Source organism: Dermochelys coriacea, chromosome 20 (assembly GCF_009764565.3).
Source record: "Dermochelys coriacea isolate rDerCor1 chromosome 20, rDerCor1.pri.v4, whole genome shotgun sequence".
Classification (NCBI taxonomy): Eukaryota; Metazoa; Chordata; order Testudines; family Dermochelyidae; genus Dermochelys; species Dermochelys coriacea.
In genome coordinates this window covers 8,393,547-8,403,401 of record NC_050087.2, presented here as the reverse complement: position 1 = coordinate 8,403,401, position 9,855 = coordinate 8,393,547, and the positions used below count along the sequence as shown (strand labels likewise).

Sequence of the window (9,855 nt, the reverse complement as noted above, 5' to 3'; positions counted from 1 at the left end):
CTTCATCTTGCCACAGTGCCGAGAACCTGCAGAATCTTAGCCCTGCTGGCGAAGGAATGAAACTGACCAGTGCAGAGGCACTGTGTACATTCCTATCCTGCCCTCACTACCACAGTGTTTGGTCATTTTTCAGTCCATGCCATTAGCAAGGTGACTCCCATCTGTCCCCTGCGGTTCATTCTTTCACCAGGGAGAAAGCTATGTGTGCAGTGGAGGTGTTAGTTTTGGTAGGGTCTTTTTATATATGCCTGTGCTGTGCTGTTTTTATAGTGGAGAAGGCTGATCAGAGGAGAGCACATAGCAGGAAGAGGTGGGGAAGTTTGAGATGATCCTTAGATCCGTGGCAGTCAGTTCCACCCTCTTGGATGGGCTCCCAAAGAAGCTCTGTCTCTCTCACAGACGAGCTTCACCTGGGTGGTAGAAAGTGCCATGGGACTGGAGGAGTGGGGCTGTCAGCCACAATCTCCATCCCAGAGCTTTCTGCTCGAGGGGTCCCTGGCCCAGGCCCAGGGCCTTGAAGGGAAAGAACGAGACTCTGAGAAAAAGGGAACAAATTATTGGTGTTGGGCCAAGTGAATTAGAGGCTGGTGGTGGAGAGAAGATTCCTCTATCACTGTCTGGGGCTGACCCCAGTTTATGTAACTGATTAGCAGAGCCTCACAAGTCTTCGTAGACCTCCAGAAGAAGGCAGAATGGCTGATCTCCCCTCCCAAGGCATTGATCACCAAACAAGGTAGTGTCTTTAAAAGACAGAGTGAGGGGGCACCGGACAGGTAGAGTGAGATAATGGGGAGAGAGAGATGAGGTGATAGGTTAGTGAAGGGTCAGTGATGAATAAAAGGAGAAGCTACATGATAGAGAGGGATTCAGACAGCAGGATACTAGAGGTGGGGGAATGGAAATAGCTCTGTACTGAACAGTCTCGCTCTTCTCTGCCAAGGCTTCTGGAGTATGTGGTGCCAGCTCAGTACACTGGTACTTTGAAGCCTCTCTGCAGATGCCTTAGGAAACTGGCTGAGAAAAAGCAGCAGGAAGAAGAAGCAGCTGCTTGCCTCGACTACAGTGGATGAGGTTTATAACAGAAAGTCTTTCATTTCTTCTCTCCAGGCACTATGAAATGAACAGGTTCAGTCTGCTCCAGTTCTCTCATCTGCAATCAGGAGGCTAAAATGAATGAGGGATGGTCTTCTGATTACAACACGGCCATGGGAGGGAGCTAGGAAATGTGGGTTCTGTTCCCAGCTTGCCACCAAAATTCTGATGTGACCTTGGGGAAATCACTTGATCTTTCTCTCTCAGCTTCCCCACTTGTGAAATGAAGGAGTAATTAATGCCAACCTCACAGAGGTGCTGTGAGGCAGAATTCATTCATGTTTGTGAAGCATTTTGAGATGCTCAGACTGAAAGCACTATGGAAATGCAAATTATTATCAGCTGTATTCAACATTGGTGGGCATGTTGGAAATGGATAGGTGAAGAACATCAGCAGGACTCTCTGCAAAGCCTGGCATAATTGACACTATTCTGTTTCTTTCCCTAGTGCAACTCCCTACACCCCAGGGGCTGCTGGTGCGACTCCTGGTGAGTAGACCATGAGAATAGGTTTTCCGTGGAATGGGACAGTTAACTATACAAATTGGTTTTATAACTAGATGCTTGACTTAGGCTTAGGAATGTGTATGATTGGGTCTGTCTCTCTCCACCCTCTCCTGAGACACACTGTTCTGCATCCTCCTACTAGCTAGAATGCTTTCTTCTTCAGGAAGGCACTGCAGTAGAAGCAACAACTCTATTGGATGGTCTCCACAATGAGTCTCTGAAATATTCCCTCCTTCAGGAACAAACTGGTATTGTACTGACAAAACTTAGCCTGTTCTCTCTCTCTCATTAACAGGTAGTAGCCTCATCCCCTTATGAAAGAGAAAGACACGGGTGTGCTGCCTTGCAGTTACTAAAGGCCCTGCACCAAAATACCCACGCAGCAGTGGGTGAGATGTGGGTAGTAAAGATCCCATCTCTGCTGCAGTTCATTGAAGGTAAAGTGCTAGTTACAAGGAGTGTGGTCCATGGAGCCTAGAAAGGAAGCCAAAAAATGCAGCTTCGTATTGACGTGTGTTGTGCCATTCCTGTTGCAGTACATGGGAACAGTGGGGAATTGAAATTGGGCTTCTAGGCCCACACTTTTCCTTTATCTGGATAACTGTGAACCACTGAGGCCAATTCAATCAGGGCAGAATCAGGTCAGGAAAGTTTCAGCTGAATGGAAATTTTACAGGAGTTTCCCCCATACCTTTGCTAAGTTATTATTTGGGAAGGTCAATACGCATGAAGCTGGAGGTTAGTGAAAGATTTTGGGGTTACATATAGAATATGATTTTGCAAACTGACTTTTTCTGAAAATTAAACCCCATGTTTACTTTCAAGGGGGATTCAATTAAAAAACCCAGAGTTTTTCTTTCTGTAAGGAAACCTGAGCCATAAAAGCTAGGTTGGCCAAGTGGGTGCCCTAGGGAGAATCTAGGTATTGTGGGCCTAATAATGTCTTTCACCAATTTTACAGTGGTATGACTCTATTGACCTCCATGGAAAAAACCCTTCAGACAGTGTAGGCTGCATCTACATGATGGGGTTATGCCAGCAGAGCTCCAATGATGTAGCTGTGCCAGTCTAGTCTCTGTGGAGTAGGACAGACCCTAAGTGCAGCACAAACCCGTTATGTTTCTCATGAATGTTGAACCCCACAATGTTCAAGTGGGTTTGATATTCAAAAAAGATTTTAAAAAATGAGCTGCATCTTCCCTCCTTGCTGTGGCTGTACAGAGTTCCCAGTACTACACTGTGCTGACATTAAAGAAGGCTAGGTTAGTGCTGGACACTCAGAAACAGGGCCAGATTCTCAGCTGATGTAAATCAGTATAATTCCATTGACTTCAATGAAGCTACACCGATTTACATCCAGTTCGGATCAAGTCCAGAATCTCTTATTCTGCAGGAAAAGTTTGCATTCATATTAAACCCAGTCTTCTGATGTGCTGAACAGTTTTGTGAGGTGCTCAGCACCCTCAGCTCCCATTAAAGTCAAGAGGAATTGGGAGTGCTCAGCATCTCACTCCTGCTGGGTTGACTGACCCTGAATGAAAATGTAGCAGGGTATGTAACATCTGATGAAGGGAGCTGTAGCTCAGGAAAGCTTATGCTCAAATAAATTCATTAGTCTCTAAGGTGCCACAAGTCCTCCTTTTCTTTTTGCAGATACAGACTGACACGGCTGCTACTCTGAAACAGGATACTTTGTTGGTCCAACACAGAACGTTGGCGCAGGTCCCTGCGACGGTGCAATGACTCACCCCTGCAGCGCCTCCTGCTGGCCATCTGGGAATTAGCTCTTTCCAGCACTGAGCACCCTCTGCAGGCCCGTGTCCCTCCCAGACCCCAGTGCCAGAGAGGGGAACGCCAAACCCTCTAATCCCCACCTTGCCTCAGTCTGGCCTACTGCCCATCATCATGAAGCCCCTGCACCCTGGGGTAGACTGCAGTGTAAGAGCCAATCATCACAGGTGAGGGGGTTTGCGTCTGCTGCCTTTCCCTGCAACCCAGTACCCCTATGGGCCTTGGACCAGGCCTGACAACCTGGGGAGTTGCCAGCCTAGGGCTTCCCTGCTCCTCTTGCCTTTCTCCAGCCCTACCTCATTCCCAGTGCTCTTTCTACAGACAACCAGGCCCTGCTCCCTTCAAGACTAGAGAAAAAGACCTTGTCCTACTGGCCCACTGCCCTCTTATAAGGGCCAGCTGGGCCCTGATTACCCAGGCTACAGCTGTGGCTGCTTTCCCCATCAGCCCAGCTGTTGTTTATCCCTTTCATAGATATCAAGGTCAGAAGGGACCATTATGCTCATTTAGTCTGACCTGCACAATGCAGGCTACAGAATCTCACTCACCCACTCCTGTGAAAAACCTCTCACCTCTTTTAGAAGGACTGATTGCAAAGGAGATACCTGGGATGACTCTTTTTGCTAATCTAGGTGATATTATTGTTTTGCCTCCTGATTTATAGGAAACACAGAGAATTCCCTGAGCCATGCACAGTGGGAGCACATGCTGCTTCAGGTACAGGATGGCTTTCAGATGTATTGTCACAGTCCTCCCATCCCCCCTCCAAATGTATCAGCTAGGGAAAAATTAACAATAAATTATTCATTATAAGCAAAGCTGATCAAACCATTTCATTTGCAACTTTTGTTCAATGAAAAATGGCCTTTTTATTTTCATGGGACTTTTTAAAATTTTTCAGGGCTGTTTTTTTTTAAACACAAAAACAAAACAACCCCAACCCAAATAGAAAATGTTTAGTTTTTCTGAAACTGAAGTTGATTTTTTTTTTTCAGTTGCTTTGCTGTTTGTCTCCTCTTCCCCCACCCCCTCACTTTTTCATTCACAAAGTGGAAGAAGGGAAAAAAAGCGCGGGGATGAGGGATAAAGGGAAGGAAAGGGGGAAACGAAAGAATTGAATAATGGTCATTTTTGATTTTGAAAAGCAAAATATTTTTTGTTTTTTCACTTTTCGTTTGTGTGTTTGAAAAATCAAGAAAACAAAAAAATCCCACTCGTTTTGTGAAATGGACTTACTATTGTTCAGCCAGCTCTAGTTATAAATCCCTCTGTATTACCACTGGGAACAACACAAAACTTAACCAGAAAACCAGCATGCTAATGGTGCTAATGCATCACTGGGGGACATAGAAAAAAAAATCCTTTAGATTTGCCACTCAAAAGAAAATTTGCTCTGAGAAACTCAAAAAGGAAAAGAGACAAGACAAGGTTTGGTGACTGTATCTCATGGAGAAGCCTTTCTGGTCAGAAAGAGCTCTTTACAGCCTCATGTAAATCCAGACAAGGAACATTTTTATGGCGAGTGCTGAAAATGAAAGGAAAGGACCTAGTGACAAAGAAGCCCCAGAAGGTTTGGAGTTCTATTTGGGGTTGGATTACACTCTAGAATTTCCCATTCCAGATCCAGCCTCATTTGAAATTCTTTGGGCTAAAAAATCAAATAAGATTAGGCTCTCTTGTGAGGTTTCTGATATTTCCTGGCTGCTGTTCAAAATCCAGGCCTGAAACAGCAAAGTACTGAGAGTTACTAACCTCTGGCTGACTTCATTGCGAGTTGAGGGTGTGACCCCGGGTCCTTTGGGTGCCCACTGGCAGAGGCCACAGGAGTGCATAAGGTTCCCAGGATTCCCTGGATCTGATCTCTATATCATCAAAGGGTGTCATGTAAAACCTTTACTGGATGCCTGTGCCACACTGCTCCTCATAATCATTGCACAGGGACTGGATGGATAATATAGAAGGCGTTATGGTTGTCTACTGAAATTGATGCTTTGAAGGTCTGTGAGTTGGGGCTGGTCACCAGAAGGTGATGATGAAGTTTCTTTCAGGCAGGAGATGCTTAGCTGCCTGAATGGCTGTATGTAGACTGAGTAATTAATCACAGTGGATGCTAATCAATAGAGCAAAATTCTAATCAAGTGATTGCAAAGTCTCCAGATTTCAGAGTAGCAGCCGTGTTAGTCTGTATTCGCAAAAAGAAAAGGAGTACTTGTGGCACCTTAGAGACTAACAAATTTATTAGAGCATAAGCTTTCGTGAGCTACAGCTCACTTCATGAAGTGAGCTGTAGCTCACGAAAGCTTATGCTCTAATAAATTTGTTAGTCTCTAAGGTGCCACAAGTACTCCTTTTCTTTTTGCAAAGTCTCCAGAGGAGATTTGATACAAGAAAAACAAACAAACAATAGGGGGTACCCTGTTTACAAGTGGACAATGGATGCTTGGAACTATATCTGGAGGTCCAGAGGTATCCTGCACCAGGTATCCTTCACCTATTGGACGAATTGCCAGCTGGCTTGTCTTATGAATGGAGGATCACATTTGGTCTGTGTGTTTCATGCTGGGAGAGAGATTTGGGGGAGCTATCCCTTGTGAGACAGGGGACTGTTTGGTTATTTAAGTTGAAGCTCTAGAAGTCTGTTAGGATTTTATTTTTATGTAACCATTTGTTTACATTAATTTTTCTTGCTGCTTCTCAAGTCTCTCATCTTTTGTGAATTAAACTCTACTTGTTTTCACTATCAACGTATCTAAGTGTGTGAAATGGAGTGGTGATACTGAGGTGAAACTGGTAAGGTGGTGTGTAGCAAACCTCTGAATTCTGTGAGTGTCCAGTGGAACGGGCTGGACATTCTGGGGATGCACAGGGGTCTGGGCGGTTGGAGTGTACCGATTGCTTATCTGTAGAAGGATAGTGGAGCCTGGATGGGGTGAGAAGGGCGTGCTTGCGTTTCCTGTGACTGGCAGAGTCAGGAGCTGACACTTGGCAGGCACAGAGAAGGCTTCCTCATGCTAAGGGCAGGTGGTGGTGAGGTCCCTCACAACCCTGGGTATCCTCGGGAGGTGTCATAAAGGGTCCATAGCACTTCAGAGAAGGTGCCTGGTCCTTGGACTTGGTTATCTTGTTCCTTCCTGAGTATTGCTGAGCTGGGTCTGTACTGACAGGCACGTTGTGTTACTGATATCTCAGGGCTGGTCTCTTTCTTTCAGAGCTTCCTGTATAAGGCGCTAGGAATGTCCTTAGCAGCTTGTGAGGACCTGGTCCATGTGAAATCACAGATTCATACACTTCTGACAACAACAGATTATATGGAAGCCCCTGAGAGACAGGTTAGGACTCTGTCCTTCTCCCCATTTTACCCTGAATAATCCCTGAATGCTCCCTGTGGGGCTCAGCCCTGAGTTGGCCTGGGACAGATGCCATTTTGCTTCCTATGCTCTTCATTGCTGTTTCACTCAGCCACCGCTCCCCATGTGTCTCAGGTCTGATTGGCACTTTACACCACTTCAGGTGAAAGGAATGGACTTGTGGGATCTATCAGACACCTGGTTCGATCCTAACCCATATTTTTCTTGCGTGACAGGGAGTCATTTCCATCCTCACAGGCTGTGCTGAGAGCCACTTGGACCTCGTCTTGAATGCACTTCAGGAGTTTGGGGCTGCAATGAGCAAGGTTAAGATTTCTGGGTTCATCAGCCACCTGAAGGTAAAGGAGCCAGGGGGTTCTCTCAAACGTCCTCTCCCTCTAAAGCAGGGGCAGAAGCCCTGCTGGAGTGTCTGCTTTGGTCAGCTAGCATTGTCCCCCAATGTATGCGTTCTACGTGATGCCTGCAGTTAAGCAAAGAGGAGCACAATGTGGAGCTGGGGTTCTCTCAAATGATTTTTATCATCTGATGTCTCATGGCTTGAGCGCCCCTCCCATGCACAATGTGTTAGAACTACATCAGTTGCTTGCACGGAAAAGCATTGAAGGTATTTTTAGCTGTTTTTTATTCCAGGTTAGTAGCTGGAAATAAGGAGGCGTTGCAAGCAACATGTGGCTAACCAACCCGCTATAGGTAAACCACCAGTGGTCTATGGATGACAATTAGGGAACCTCTGATTTAGAGCAGTGGTTCTCACACTTTCCAGATTAGTGTCCCCCTTTCAGCAGTCTGATTTGTCTTGTGTACCCCAAATTTCACCTCACTTAAAAACTACTTGCTTACAAAATCAGGCATAAAATTATAAAAGTGTCATAGCACATTATTCCTGAAAAAAGACTGCTTATTTTCTCATTTTTACCCTAGAATTAGAAAATAAATCAACTGGAATATAAATCTTCTACTTGCATTTCAGTGTGCAGTATAGAGTAGTCTAAAGAAGCCATTGTATGAAATTTGAGTTAGTAACTTTGCAAGTGCTTTCTTGTAGCCTGCTGTAAAAGTAGGCAAATATCTAGATAAGTTGATCTACCCCCTGGAAGACCTCTGCAGACCCTCAGGGGTACAAAAGTACCTTTGGTTGAACACCACTGATCTAGAGGATAGAGCAGGAGACTAGGCCTCTGGGCTTCCATTGCTGGCTCTGCCATTTACTCACTGTGCAGCCTTAGGCAAAACATTTAGCGCCTGATCTTGTACCCACCAGTGTCAATGACTAAGCTCCTGTGTACTTCACTGCTGTCGGTTCAGCCTTTTCGGCTCTCTGTGTCAGAGTTACCCAGTGGGAACAATGGAGACAGGGCGGCAAGTTCTAGGGGCTCATGGTGCCCAGGCTCCACCAATATTCAGGGCTCGGGGAGCCCAGTTCCACCAATGTTTGGGGCTGGGTCTCTCCCCCGGTCCCGCCTGCCGCCGCCATGCGCCTCCCCCAGCCCCGCCTGCCTCGCCCGAGTGTCCCCCGGCCCCCACTTGCTGCGCCTGCTCACTGTCCAGAGCCTGCAGCTCACGCTGACTCTGCTCTGCCGGCTTCGGGTATCAACTGCTGCCACAGGGTCCTAGTGCCCCCCCCAGTCCCTCCACTGGCGCCAGGGCAGGCTGCCCCAGCCCTGAGCCCCTCCCACATCCCAAACCCCTCATCCCCAGCCCCAGACAAAGCCCTCATCCCCCCCTAACCCTCTGCCCCAGCCCTGAGCCCCTCCCACACCCCGAGCCCCTCATCCCCAGCCCCACAGCTCTCACCCCTGCACCCCCTCCAATTCCCAAACTCCCTCCCAGAGCCTGCACCATGCACCTCTCCTGCACCCTAATCCCCAGTCCAGGGCCTGCACCCCAGACCTCCTCCCCACACCCAAACTCCCTCCCAGAGCCTTAGGCAGGTGGGGGGTGGAGTTGGGGGGCGGGTTCGGGGCACCACCAAAATTTCTACAAACTTGCCACCCCTGGCATGGAGATACTAATATCTCCCTACCTCACATCGTTATTATATTGCTTTAATACTTTTTGCAAGTGGTTTGAGATCTTTGGCTGAAAAGAGCTTTGCAAGTGCAAGCTGCTCTTGCTGTGTGAGCAATTCCTCAGTGAGCAGCAGATAAGAATTGCAAGGCCAAATGAATCGGAAGAACCTGTCTCTAGTGATGTTTCCAGTTGTCTAGGACTACTGCCATGGGACAAGAGGCAAGACTCGCAGCACCCTGATGCTGACATACAGCAACGTGGCTGTCCATGCTCCAAAAGAGCAGCTTCTCTCCCGAGTAGAGGTAGACATCACAGGGAACGTCCTTCACCGTTACAGAACCAGTTGTCAGGTAAGAGCTTTTGCGTGACAACTGTGAGGGGCATTACCCTGAAGTTATAGCATTGCCTCTGAGTTTATAGAGAGAGGGCTTGTATTTTCTAAAACTCTCCTTTGAGCAATAATTTGTCACATAACTCAAATTTAAAACTGTAATGGATGGAGCGTGAGCTGTCCCATGTTGTATCATTTTTGTTGCTCTTCTTTGTGTTTTCTCTGGTTTTTCTATATTCTTCTGAAATTCTGTCAAGCACAGCTACACAGTAATTCAGATGCAGTCACACTCAGGCTATTCAGAATAACCCTCTAACTCCCTAACATGTATGTGTATCTAGCTCTATCTTTTGCTACCCAAGAGAGCATGGTGCTAACTTGTATTTAGTTTATTTGCTGTCACTCTGTTTCTTGGACTCACTACTTCCCTTACCTCTTCTCTGTCGTCTTGTTTGTCTGTGTGCTCATTATTTCTGTTCCCTAGGTGTCTGACTGCTGGTACTGACTCTCCTCTCAGTGCAACCTCGCCACATCACTTTGCCATTCAATTCTGCCCTGTCTAACTGAGACTCTCATTTAGCCATTGTCAAAAAAGTTGATCACAGTTGAACCAAACGGATACCTTCCAGGAGTTCACAAATGCAAATATTCCGAGGATGGCCCCTGATCTTGACCTCTGCAAAACACCCCCTCTGGATACATTTCCTGCCTTTTGGAAGATTTAACAATAGTGAGTTCTCTCTGCTCCATATTCAC

The 9,855-nt window shown here is 46.7% G+C and overlaps 1 protein-coding gene across 3 annotated transcripts; it reads left to right on the top strand.

Moving 5' to 3' along the window:
* Positions 1 to 1,994: 1,994 nt before the first annotated feature.
* On the top strand, positions 1,995 to 9,773 carry LOC122455396 (maestro heat-like repeat-containing protein family member 2B). Of its 3 annotated transcripts, XR_006278379.1 has the most exons (6): positions 1,995 to 2,036; positions 3,253 to 4,107; positions 6,600 to 6,719; positions 6,974 to 7,096; positions 8,966 to 9,118; positions 9,584 to 9,773. XR_006278379.1 is itself a non-coding variant. In XM_043506790.1 (5 exons), exons 1-5 carry the CDS (start codon positions 4,096 to 4,098, stop codon positions 9,602 to 9,604), a joined length of 429 nt encoding a protein of 142 aa, XP_043362725.1. In that variant the 5' UTR covers positions 3,204 to 4,095; the 3' UTR covers positions 9,605 to 9,773. The 3 variants fall into 3 exon arrangements, 1 of the variants encoding a protein (XP_043362725.1); XR_006278378.1 differs by lacking the exon at positions 1,995 to 2,036 and having other exon boundaries at positions 3,204 to 4,107; positions 8,958 to 9,118; XM_043506790.1 differs by lacking the exon at positions 1,995 to 2,036 and having other exon boundaries at positions 3,204 to 4,107.
* Positions 9,774 to 9,855: the final 82 nt, after the last annotated feature.

What these genes read in the sequence shown, in the direction of transcription:
- LOC122455396 (XM_043506790.1), top strand. An exon ending in GGTTCATCAGCCACCTGAAG is followed by an intron (nt 7,097 to 8,965) that starts GTAAAGGAGCCA and finishes CCAGTTGTCTAG; the next exon opens with GACTACTGCCATGGGACAAG. An exon ending in GTTACAGAACCAGTTGTCAG is followed by an intron (nt 9,119 to 9,583) that starts GTAAGAGCTTTT and finishes TCTGTTCCCTAG; the next exon opens with GTGTCTGACTGCTGGTACTG.